This window comes from Lissotriton helveticus, chromosome 7, assembly GCF_964261635.1.
Source record: "Lissotriton helveticus chromosome 7, aLisHel1.1, whole genome shotgun sequence".
Classification (NCBI taxonomy): domain Eukaryota; kingdom Metazoa; phylum Chordata; class Amphibia; order Caudata; family Salamandridae; genus Lissotriton; species Lissotriton helveticus.
The window spans coordinates 495,477,507-495,490,660 of NC_136068.1; the positions used below are offsets into that span (position 1 = coordinate 495,477,507).

The 13,154-nt window shown below is 49.4% G+C and overlaps 1 protein-coding gene across 1 annotated transcript in view; it reads right to left on the bottom strand.

Annotated features, from left to right (window-relative positions):
• Positions 1-13,154, bottom strand: part of LOC144768670 (serine protease 53-like) — a 199,703-nt gene that overhangs the window by 133,445 nt on the left and 53,104 nt on the right. The window contains exon 4 of the mRNA XM_078652491.1: positions 11,576-11,859. Coding sequence (XP_078508617.1) covers positions 11,576-11,859 — 284 coding nt within the window. The remainder of the gene's footprint in view (positions 1-11,575; positions 11,860-13,154) is intronic.

Consider the following 13,154-nt stretch of genomic DNA (forward strand, 5'->3'; position numbering starts at 1 on the left):
TCCCTAGGCCACCCGGGGCTTCCTTCCTCCAGGCCAACGGCTTGTCAAATTGCCCAGGACGGGCTCCATGGCTCTTGGGCAGTCGTCCCCCGGGCGTCCGGGGCTCCATCCTGGCCGACGGCATGGAAAAGTGCCCGGGACGGGCTCCATACGTCCCGGGCAGTCCTTCTCCGGGCGTCCGGGGCACCCATCTCCAGGAGGCCAACAGCATGGCAAAGTACCAGGGACGGGCTCCATGGGTCCCGGGCAGTCCTCCCCCGGGCGTCCGGGGCTTCCATCTCCAGGCCAACGGCAGGTCAAAGTGCCCAGGACGGGCTCCACGGGTCCCTGGCAGTCCTCCCCCCGGGCGTCCGGGGCTCCCTTCCCCAGGCCAACGGCATGTCAAAGTGCCCAGGATGGGCTCCACGGGCCTCGGGCGTCCGGGGCTCCCTTCCCCGGGCCAACGGCATGCCAGAGTGCCCAGGACGGGCTCCACGAGTCCCGGGTGTCCGGGGCTCCCTTCCCCGGGACAACGGCTAGTCAGAGTGCCCAGGACGGGCTCCACGGTTCCCGGGCGTCCGGGGTTCCCTTCCCCGGGTCAGCGGCATGTCAGAGTGCCCAGGACGAGTTCCATGGGTCCCGGGCAGTCCTCCCCCGGGCGTCCGGGGCTCCCTTCCCCGGGCCGACGGCAGGTCAGAGTGCCCATGACGGGCTCCACGGGTCCTGGGTATCTGGGACTCCCTTCCCCGGGCCAACGGCATGCCGGAGTTCCCAGGACGGGCTCCACGGGTCCCGGGCGTCTGGGGCTCCCTTCCCCGGTCCAAATGCTTGTCAGAGTGCCCAGGACGGGCTCCACGGGTCCCGGGCGTCCGGGGTTCCCTTCCCCGGGTCAGCGGCATGTCAGAGTGCCCAGGACGGGCTCCACGAGTCCCGGGCAGTCCTCCACCCCGGGCGTCCGGGGCTCCCTTCCCCGGGCCGACGGCAGGTCAGAGTGCCCAGGACGGGCTCCACGGGTCCCGGGCAGTCCTCCCCCCGGTCGTCCGGCGCTCCCTTCTCCAGGCCGATGGCAGGTCAGAGTGACCAGGACGGGCTCCACGGGTCCCGGGCAGTCCTCTCCCGGGCGTACGTGGTTGGTCCGACAGATTCGGGCAGATGTGCTTTTACGAACCGGATCGGAATCGGCTTAAATAATAATAATAATAATCCACATTTGTAAAGCGCACATTCACCCGTAAGGGTCTCTAGGCGCCAGGGGCCGTCGGGAAGATTAAGCAAGCTATTGCCCAGAGTCACATGGTGCTGGGCTAATCTGCCGCCGGTGCCGGGGATCGAACCGTGATCCCCAGATTCCGTAGTCAGCCGCCCTAGCCGCGGCGCCAGCTATTGCCCAGAGTCACATGGTGCTGGGCTAATCTACGGCTGGTGCCGGGGATCGAACCCTGATCTCCAGATTCTGGAGTCAGCCGCCCTAGCCGCGGCGCCAGCTATTTCCCAGAGTCACGTGGTGCTGGGCTAATCTGCGGCCGGTGCCGGGGATCGAACCGTGATCTCCAGATTCCGGAGTCAGCCGCCCTAGCCGCGGCGCCAGCTATTTCCCAGAGTCACGTGGTGCTGGGATAATCTGCGGCCGGTGCCGGGGATCGAACCGTGATCTCCAGATTCCGGAGTCAGCCGCCCTAGCCGCGGCGCCAGCTATTTCCCAGAGTCACGTGGCGCTGGGCTAATCTGCGGCCGGTGCCGGGGATCGAACCGTGATCTCCAGATTCCGGAGTCAGCCGCCCTAGCCGCGGCGCCAGCTATTTCCCAGAGTCACGTGGTGCTGGGCTAATCTGCCGCCGGTGCCGGGGATCGAACCGTGATCCCCAGATGGGGATATCCCAAAAATCTGGCATGGATACGGCCCGCCAGGACAGGTTTGGACACCCCTGGTCTAGGTGATCCTTTCCGCTAGCGCAGGGACACCTCCTCGGAGGTAGCTGTGCACTCTAATAATGGATTGGATTGGATTGTATCTCCATTATGCACTCCATGCACTCAGGAATACCCACAGACCCCTGTCCCCACCACGTCTTCAACCTCAGGAGCAAGACGACTGGTGACGTGCTCAAGAAAGTCCTGAATACCTTCATCACCTCGGCCGCCTTCCCTGAAGTCTGGAAACACAATGAAGTGAGGCTTCTCCTGAAGAAACCATCTGGCAACGCAAAAGAACAAAAAAACTACCAGCTTATCTCCCTGCCCTGCTCCCCTATATAGCGAAAGTTCTTGAGAAGGCAACCATCCAGCAACTCACTGAACACCTGGAACACATCAACCACCAGGACCCCTCTCAATCTGGATTCTAAGCTAACCACAGCACCAAGCCAGCCATGATCGCAGCCAACGACATAATGGCCCTCTCAAGACCACAGCAAAATGTCAGCTCTTATTCTTCTGGACCTGTCAGCCACCTTCGACACCATTTACCAAAACATCTCAATCAACAGACTCCACCACATTGGAATCCAGGGAGATGCCCTCAAATAAATCACCTCATACCTCACTGGTAGAACCCACAGAATCCATCTCCCACAGTTCATTTTGGATCCCAAGGAGATCATCTGCGGCATCCCCCAAGGATCCTCCCTAAGCCCCACCCTCTTCAACACATACATCAACCCCCAGACTTACACCATCAGATTACATAGATTCAATATCATCTCCTACACCGACAACACCCAGCTCATACTCTCACTTTCAGAAGACCCCTTCACCATTAGAGTCAACTTCCACAGATGCATGATGAACGTCACAGACTGGATGAAGGACAACTGTCTCCACTGCCTCTCCTTATACACTCCCAGCAGACCTCTCCACTCCGCCAACTGGCCAGGGCCACCATCCCACAGATCCACAAGACCGCGGCTGGAGGAAGATTCTTCTCCTACTTCACTGCGAAGACCTGGACTTCCTGCCTCTGCACCTCAGGCAATCACCATCGCTGCTGCAATTCGGGCAGGACCTCAAGACTTGGTTCTTAGACTGAACTGAATATCTACCCCCTCTACCCCCCAGCCCTCCACTCAGCACCTTGTGACCTGTATGGGTGAGTGGTCACGCTTTATAAGAAACCAGATTGCTTGAACTCGGACAAGACGGAAGTCCTCATCTTTGGGAACAACACCAGGACGCATGGTGGCCTGCTGAACTTGGCCGATTCCCTGCCCAGACAGACCACGCCCGCATCCTCAGCATCATCTTGGACAGCAAGTTATCTATAAAGAAATAGGTAAACGCTGTCACATCCATCTGCTTCCACACCCTTTGCATACTTTGCAAGATCTTCAGGTGGCTCCCAGTCAACACCAGAAGTACTTTAACTCAAGTCCTCATCACCAGCAGGCTGGCCTACAGGAACACGCTCTACATAGGCATCACCGCATGCCTCCTGAAGAGACTACAGGCAATACAAAACTCAGAGGCAAGGCTCATCCTCAATCTCCCCAGATGGATCCACATCACACTGAATCTCAAGACCCTACACTGGCTTCCAATCCAGAAGAGATGCCAGCTCAAGATGCTGACCCACGTATACAAAGCCCTGCACAAAGAAAGACCAGCATACATCAACAAACACATGACCTTCCACCAATTGACCAAATACTTACAATCTGCCTCCCTCTTACTCGCAGACCCCGTCCGGATTCGCCAAAGAAACAGCGGAGGACACTCCTTATCACATATAGCAGCCAAAGCTTGGAACAACCTTTCCCTGCACCTCAGGACCGCCTCATCACTCCAGGAATTCGGGAAAAAAAACAAGACCAGGCTGTTTTGAATGAACAGAGCACCATGAAGCAGCTGGCAACTCCAGCGCCTCGAGACCCTCACTCGTGATTTGCCACGCTTTACAAATCCTGAGTGATTGACTGATCCGATCACAGTGCATGTGTCAATATGTGTCATTGCAGGCACAGCACTCCCACATCTCAGCATTCGTGAAAACACTGGCCTCCAAACTCTTTGACAAATCACCACCTGGCTTTTAGTAAGCTGCTTGCTGATTGGCAATGTTTCAGGCCTGTGTTTCAGTCACTTTGCCCAAGCCTGTCATGGGAAGACCGCCTGTCTCTAGCATCATTTTCGTCTCGGCTCCCTCATATTCTGTTTCCACTCGCATTGCCAGCTTCTCCCAGATCACAAGTGAACAGTGCAAGTATGTTACATCCATTACCTTTCAAATAAGGAAGGTAAAACAAAAGAAAATGAGAGAAAGGATGATAAAGAAATATAGGACCCGAGTGAGACAAGCATTTGCAATGCAATAGGTCTCGCATTAGGAAAGTTTGATGTTTTGGAATTGTAAATGATATTTATTTTTATTTATGTTTTTTAATAGTGAAAATATAGGAATTAATAGTTTTGTATTTTACAATGCCAATAGTTTTAATTTTTTTAATGTGACACCTTTTGCAATTGTAATACAATATGTGTTGTTTGTATGTGACTTATATGTATTGATATTACAAATAACAATGTCTTCTAATTAAATGTATGAATTAATTTTTAAATAAAGGTTTTTGTAATGTATAATGGTAATTGGTAAAACTTTTGCAAATAACTTGGTGGACTTGTATTTGGAGTGTGGAGTTTGATTGTGGTTTTGTTTTTTGAGTCTGTTGTTTGATGGTGGATTTGGAGGGTAGAGGGTGTAGTTGGTGTTGGAGGGTGGATTTGGAGGGTGGATTTGTAGGGTGGAGTTGGAGGGTGGAGTGCTGAGTGTTGCTGTGGTGGTGCTGAGTAGTTTTGTGGTGGTTCTGAGTTGCGCTGTGGTGGTGCTGACTGACGCTGTGTGGTGCTTAGTGGTGCAGTGGTGGTGCTGAGTGATACTGTGGTGGTTCTGAGTGATAATGTGGTGGTGGTGAGTGGTGCTGTGGTGGTGCTGGGTGGTGTTGATTGAATTTGTGGTGGTTGTGTGTGGTGCTGTGGTGGTCCTGAGTGATGCTGTGGTAGTGCTGTGGTGGTTTTGAGTGAAGCTGTGGTGATTTTGAGTGGTGCTATGGTGGTCCTGAGTGATGCTGTGGTGGTGCTGAGTGGTGCTGTGGTGGTGCTGAGTGGTGCTGTGGTGGTTTAGAGTGAAGCTGTGGTGGTTATGAGTGATGCAGTGGTGGTGTTGTGGTGGTTCTGGGTGGTGTTGAGTGGTGCTGGGCTTGTGCTGAGTGGTGCTGTGGTGTTGCAGAGTGATAATGTGGTGGTGCTGAGTGGCGCTGTGGTGGTGATGAGAGATGCTGTGGTGGTGCGGAGTGGTGCTGTGGTAGTACAGAGTGGTGCTGTGGTGGTGCTGAGTGGTGCTGTGGTGATGATGATTGATAATGTCGTGGTGCTGATTGATAATGTGGTGGTGGTGAGTGATGCTTGGGTAGCGCCGAGTGATGATGTGGTGATGCTGAGTGGTGCTGTGGTGGTGCTGAGTGGTGCTGTGGTGGTGCTGAGTGATTATGTGGTGGTGCTGATTGATAATGTGGTGGTGCTGATTGATGCTGGGGTTGCGCCGAGTGATGCTGGGGTTGCGCTGAGTGATGCTGGGGTTGCGCTGAGTGATGCAGGGGTTGCGCTGAGTAATGCAGGGGTTGCGCTGAGTGATGCAGGGGTTGCGCTGAGTGATGCAGGGGTTGCGCTGAGTGATGCAGGGGTTGCGCTGAGTGATGCTGGGGTTTTGTTGAGTGATGCTGGAGTTGCGGTGAGTGATGCTGGGGTTGCGCTGAGTGATGCAGGGGTTGCGCTGAGTGATGCAGGGGTTGCGCTGAGTGATGCAGGGGTTGGCTTGAGTGATGCAGGGGTTGCGCTGAGTGATGCTGGGGTTGCGCTGAGTGATGCTGGGGTTGCGCTGAGTGATGCTGGGGTTGCACTGAGTGATGCTGGGGTTGCAAGGGGGAAAAAACGAGTCTAACAAAGGGCAGAAGGGCACAAAAAAGTGAGTCTAACAGAGGGCAGAAGGGCAGAAAAACTGGAAAAAACGAGTCTAATAGGGGCAGAAAGGCACAAAAAACGAGCCTAACAGGGGCACAAGGGCACAAAAAAGCGAGTCTAACAGAGGGCAAAAGGGCAGAAAAACGGGAAAAAACAAGTCTAATAGGGGCAGAAAGGCACAAAAAACAAGCCTAACAGGGGCAGAAGGGCACAAAAAGCGGGTCTAACAGGGGCAGAAATGCACAAAAAAGCGAGTCTAACAGAGGGCAGAAGGGCAAAAAAACGGGAAAAAACGAGTCTAATAGGGGCAGAAAGGCACAAAAAACGAGCCTAACAGGGGCAGAAAAAACGCGGCTGCGAAATGAAAGTAAATAAACACGGCCGCGAAATGAAAGCCTTTGATGCAGCAGGGCGCTGAGCGGATCCCTTTGAAGTGAAGCTGCTGGCGGCACCACGCTGGGGAATCAACAGATGGCTGGCTTTGATGTGGTGATGCGAGGAAGGCAGGCAGGCGGATAGAAGCGCGTGCACGGGACACATGCACTTCTGGAAATCCGCATTTTTGAGAGCTTAGTTTAGCTCTTAGTTTAGCCCCAATAGTCTCGTCCTATTCATTCGTTGCGGAATGGAGTAGGACGAGACCTAAAAAAAGACTGGGGAAAAGAAATAAAATAGACCAGGAGGGGTGAGGGAAAGGAAGAAAAAGAGAAAAGTAAATAGAACCAAAGTAAGAAACATGGAAAGAGTGACAAATGGAGAGAGAACAAGATTGGGTGCCGTGAAAAGAAACAGGGGAGCAAAAAGATATATCAAAAAGAGAAAACATGATAGAGTGAGAGAAAAAGAAAGGGAGCATTAACCAAATAAAAACAGTGCAAAACTGAGGGAGACAATGGGTAAAAATTATCATACCTTAGCAGACACAGGGTGAAAAGGTGAAAGGATACATTATTGGTGGAGTGAACATTAGGGTTAAAAAGAGACATGGCACAGGAGTTTGGAATTGAGCACACCAGCAGGGAGCCTGTGGGGCCACATCGAGACTTTGATTCTGATATCTGACATTATTCAACAGGCATAGTAAATTAGTACGGTCAGGTGCCTATATAGAACATGGCCCAGTGAAACATTTTTGAGTGATACCACATTCCATTCCATCAAATTATTCAGGGCATCTCTTGTTTGACGCCCTAACAGAGTTCCATGAGATTTTCCAGCTTTCCCCCATAGCCTGGGTCATGTCAGGCCATCAGAACGCGTGGATTCGTCATTCATAATGACGGGGTAGTTGTAGCTCACACTCCTTCCTGTAAGCTCCTTACTAATGGTCTTCTTAGGAGTTGTGACTTCACTCAATACCATTTGGTTTCTAGTAATGATGATCTAATTTGCTACCTGAAACCCCCTCCACTTCTGTGGGCTACCCATCTGCACACTTGTACTTACTTAGCTATGGCCTGGCTACTACTAGCCAGAGTGTTAATAGAAAAGTCCCTCCCTGACTTGTTCATTTAAACAGTGAAACATGAGGGAGAGGGAGTTGCTGTGAGTAAAAGGATGAGGTAAAAGGGATAAAGATGAACGAAAAACAGGAAGATAAGGGAAAGCAGAAAGAGGAGGAGAGTAGCTGCAGGAGAGAATCAAGTGTAGTAGAAACAGGAAACTGAAAGAGGAGAGTAGGGAACTGGAAGATAGAGAAGTAAAAGAGAACGAGAGGAGAGTGGGTGAAAGTAAGACTGCAAAAAAGAGGAATTAGAGCAAATGAGAGGTGAATGTAACAGAAGGAAGTGAAGAAAATAGGGTCAGATTTCAAAGCGGGAGATTTACCGGAGGTGATGTAGGAGGGATGCAGGTGGGACACATATTTGTAGGCCCACACTGAATGTAGTTTTAGATGTCCCCAACATATTTTGCCATCTGAGATAACTGGGGTAAACAAGGAGCTAAGGAGCGCAGAAATTGTCCTAATTGGGAAAGGGTAAGTGGATGAACACAAAACAAAAGAGGTGTGAGGCAGGGAAGACAGAGGAGTAAGTGAGACGAAAACTGCTAATGATGGAAGTGGGAGTACTGGAGTTGGCTCTACCACTGATACTTTGGAAGCGAACCCCATCAGCGCCCTCTACATTATCTTCATCTGCTGGTCACCTTCCCCTTTGTCTGTCGCACAGCCAATCAGCTCACTGAGTTATATATTCGTGAGGGAGTGGGTGAATATTCGTCAAACCAAGGATGGGTGAAAAAACTGAGTGGTGAGACATGTGTAGAAGAGCCAAGGGAAGGTGATAACATGCATACTTATGGAGGGTTCGGTGGAATGTGGGGACGTCTGAGGGGGACTGCTTAGTAAAGAAAGTATGTATGGTGTGGGTTGATAACTGTAGAATATCTATGAGTTTGGTTTAAACAAGATTCAAGAGGATTACATTATTATCTAGCTTTCAATAGAGTGCCAGGACGTTGAGACTGAAATAAATGGTAAAAAATTGAAAAATACAGTATCCACCACAGAGAAAAAGGCTCGGAAGTAACAAGGTGGCTCAAACATAAGCAGATCACCCATGGCAACCCTGCCTATGCCACTGCTCATAAGGCATCACGACTCTGTTATGTGTTGCTCTCAATGCACTCATTCTGAACCTACAATGTAATATTAAAGCATGCACACTTAAAGGCTTACCCCCAGATTCATCATTGTAATGTTTTGCGAGTCCTTAATAGCGATTATTAAGGAATCGCTATTAAAGACTCGCAAAACGGCATTCATGGAGAAATCGCAATATTATTTGCGATTTCTACAGCTTCCTTAATCGCAAATAAGGATGCGATTTCAAAGGTGCCAGGGGTGTCCAAAGGACACCCTGTAGCACCCCTGAAATGTAAATGTAGACTGATGTAGACTGATGAGATTTAGGGACGGCCTGGCTGCAGTAGCCCAATGGATGACGGACAACTGCCTGCAGCTTAATGCAGGAAAGACGGAGGTGCTGCTCCTCGGGAAAAATTCCAGCTATTGGAATGAGCACTGGTGGCCCTCTTCGTTGGGGCCCATTCCACCACCGAAATCCTTGGTAAAAAATTTGGGCGTCTGGCTGGACTCCTCGCTTAGCTTCCAGGCCCACACGAAAAAAGTGGCCGCTACTTGCGTGGGCCTGCTGAGAAGCCTTAACCCGATACTCGGTTTCTTTGACTCGAAAACTCGCCAGCTCATTGTTCAATCCATCATCCTTTCCCGATTGGACTATGCCAGTGTCCTACTTCTGGGCGTCAAAAAAGCAGAGATAGCGCGATTGCAACGCGTACAGAACTAAGCGGCAAGAACCTTGGTGGGTCTCCCCCGCAGGTGTTCCGTCAGAGCCACCATTCGGAGACTGCATTGGCTACCCATTGATTCTCGCATTCAATTCAAAACCCTCACCATAGCATTCAAGATCCTCAAATCTGAATGTCCAGAACTCCTGCGCCCGCTCCTAACACCTTATGCGCCACAGCGCAACTTGCGCTCTTCAGGTCAGCACCTTGTGACTGTTCCCCGGACTAAGCTCTGCCGTACTGGTGGTCGTTCCTTCAGGGTTCTGGGAGCTAGGCTCTGGAACTCCTTGCCACTAAACATTTGTTCCCTGGAAAACCTGTCTGCTTTCCGGAAGGCTATCAAGACCCATCTGTTCCCTTCTTCCTAGGTTCCCTTCTCCCCCTCCCCTTGTCTTCTTAGTACAGCCTCTGTGGTTCTTCAGCACCGGGACGCCTCGTTGCTGGGGCAGCTGTTGCGCTTAATCAAAAATATAACATAACATAACATAACATGTTGCGCACACACATGTCCAAAGGACATGTGTGTCTAACATACAACTTAGAAAAATGCACTAAAGTGCATTTTTCTAAGTTTTCGCTATTTACCACGAAGTCAGACTTCGCAGTAAATAACGGCCAAAAATAGCGATTCCGCAATTCAAAAATGGTTCATGAATTGTATTTAAGGAATCTCAAATAGAGATTCCTTACATGCAATTCCTCGCAATTTAGCGATTTCGCAATTTGCGATTTTTTGCATTTGAGGTGATGAATCCCAAATGCAAAAATTGCGCTCGCAAAGGGCCAGATTCTCAGAATCTGGCCCTTTGCGAGCCTAATTTACTTTGATGAATCTAGCTGTTAGTCTCAAAAGTAAATCTATACATGCAAATTTACTCACTTGTAAATCTACTACTGCGCCTAGATGTAAATCCACACGTTTTTGCAGCTGACAATTTCATTTAGTGTAGTGCAGATTTACACCGAAGTCTAGACGCAAATATTTGCACACCCTAGAGCCTACTCCAACAGGATTTATGACTGTTAATGTGTGGCTGGCCGTCGCAAGACAAGAGCTCCTAATATGGCTCTGCAAACTAGGCTATTAGACTACTGTCTGAACTTTACTTGGGAGAAAGCAGTCACAGACAAGGTCAGACCTAAAACACTACCCACAGATACAATAAATCAATGAGCAGCTCAATACTCGCCTTTTGAAAAGAAAGACAGAAAGTACTTTTAATCACAAAGCAATACTAAACACTACATACATAATAGAGTTGAAGTATGCAAGGAAATGTCCCTGGTCATGATTTCTCTGGGCACTGTTGCACCCAGGCGACCCTATCTGGATAGAACCCCATTACATCAGTTTCGCTATAAGGATTTTTGGGGCCCAGGAAAAGACATATTTTTGGGCACTCTGTTCATAACAACTTTGTATTTTATCACCCATTATCTGCTAACTGAAGCATAATGAAAAACAAACTTTTAGAAATTGGGTTTCCACAAAAACAGCTGAAATTTGCCCCCAAAAAATTTCTGGGCTGGAGTAAACGTAAGCATGTTTTGCCAGTAGTGTTACTGTAGCAGATCTAGGTGCAACAGTGGTGAATATCAATTGTCTTATTCTTGTGTATGTGTGGTTCAGCATTTACCGGTTATCCCTACACCTCTCTTTGTTTCCTTTAACTTTACCCGTTTGGCAGCAGATATTACACCGTTCCTTCAACTTTCCTTCCACATTTACTACTAAAATGAAGACCACCGTGTGCGGAATTCACTGCACTCGAGGAGAGCGTCACACACAACAGACAGTGCAGTTATAAGCGCAGATCTCTGGCTGGAGTTTTGAGTATGTAAAGTAGTACTACTTAATGTTCTGAAAATGATTTCTGATGTCTGGCACAGTAAGAACTGGAAATTCTCAGATACCACCCAAGCCACAGTTACTGCAGTTTGGATAGGTTTAAAGGGCAGATCTGGAGAAGGACGTCTGAAGATGCAAAGTCTGCGAGAGCTAGGGCTTGAGAGGCTAAAGCCTGACCGCAGATCCAGACCTAGCACTGCTGGAGATAGGTGGGCAGAGGCAACTAAGCCTGGCACAGCTCCTATTGGGTGGGGTCAGGGCGCCAGGTTTTGCACACTAAAGGGTCGATGAGATCAAGTCTGAATATTGTTTACCCTTTCACCAGTGCAATTTGATGTTGGGTGTGCGGGAACATACTGAGCGGTGATATTCACAATGTGGAATGTCTGAGGAGTGTTGCTCACCACTTGGAATGGCTCAGCAACCACACTGACTACTAAGCTATATGGTACTCACCACATGGGATAGATCACTAGTGGTACTCACCCCCTGGCCGCAGGTCCTCAAGGCCAGTCGTCCAACAGGTGCTACGAAGTCGGAAGTGATGCCCGACCAGTGGTAGACACACCGGTTGGATGGACTTGTCAAAGGCTACGGGCGTAGACAGCTTCACCAGGGCAGCATCATAGCCATTGATGAAATTGGTGTACTTCTCATGCACTATGATCTGTGCCAGGCCTCTCTCCACACTCTGTGCCTCAGAGGTACCTCCCAGAGAGGTGAAGGCCAGGTATGCCCTCCATGAAGCAGGGTCCCTCAAAGTCTGGTTCCTGCGAGACAAGAGTTCCGATTACTACTCCAATGCATTATCCTTTACAAAAGGCACACAATATTGATAAACAAGAGGACAGAAGAGATAAAGCAGATAAAGGGAAGAGAGTGGATCTGTCCAAGCGAGAGGACAGGTTGGTAGAAAAGGGCGATGAAGGAAGAGAGGAGGAGAAAGAGAGTATTTGAAAGATAAACAAACTTTGGCAAAGCACCTAGGTCTTGCCTCTGTGACCTACCGGCTTCACCTATAGTTTTTAGCCACGATGCACACAATCAGCAATGCTGTACAGAGTGGCTAAAGCAAATAAAAGTCATGGACGCAGGAGATTATTTTCCCTTTTGATTTACAGATCCGATTTGGGTCAGTAACTAAAAAGAAAATTTACATCCAAAAGAGTTTTTTTAAGTGAGTGGGGGGAACAGCGAAGTGAACCAGAGGAGGGTGGGGCCAATAACAAAGACACATGGGGTGGGGTGCAGGAGACGCTGAAGCAAGATGGAAGGTGATGCAAAAGCAAAGGTTGGCTGGAAGGGATACGAAAGCAACAAAGGACAGAGGGCAAGAGTGAATGCAATATGTGGGATGGGGAAAGCAACATGGAGGGAGCAGGTGGGGTAAGAAATGCAGAGAAGAGGTAAGGACACAGGGTAAGCAATTGGATAACAGAGAGCAACATAGACCGTCTGGGGAATGACGTAAATAATGGAGATTGCTAAAAAACACCTGGACTCTCATGGATTGCTTCACACACAAGAAAAATATAATGCTTGAAAAGCAAGCAGTGGAAGCAGTAATGCAAACCAATCAGAGATTGTAAAGAGGCATTGCTCCATGGGAGGGACAAACGCAAGATTGACCAGCTGGCACACAAATAAGAAGCAGCCAAATAAGAGTGACAAGAAAAGCCAAGCAATGGGAAGCAATAGGCAGGTTCCAAGCCTTTCTATGTTCTATGAGAGGTCCGCGCTAATGAATACGAAGTATGACTTGTAACATTACAGTCGATAAACAGTTTGAATGCGGACCCTCAAGACCCTCCCACCCATAAAACCGAAGCAGCAGAAGATTTGTGGCAACCAGACACTAGAATAAAAATTTTTTTTTTTTTTAAATCAGGATATTTCGTCAATATTACTAATAAAGAGAAAACGGAAAAGGGATTGAAAAAAAAAGGAAAAACCATATGAGCGATAACAGAAAGAAAACAACAACAAAAAAACATCCCCCACCCTGCAACGGCTATCGCCTAACCCCCAGTAGCAGAGTGCCTGTCGCCCCAACTAACTAAGTTCT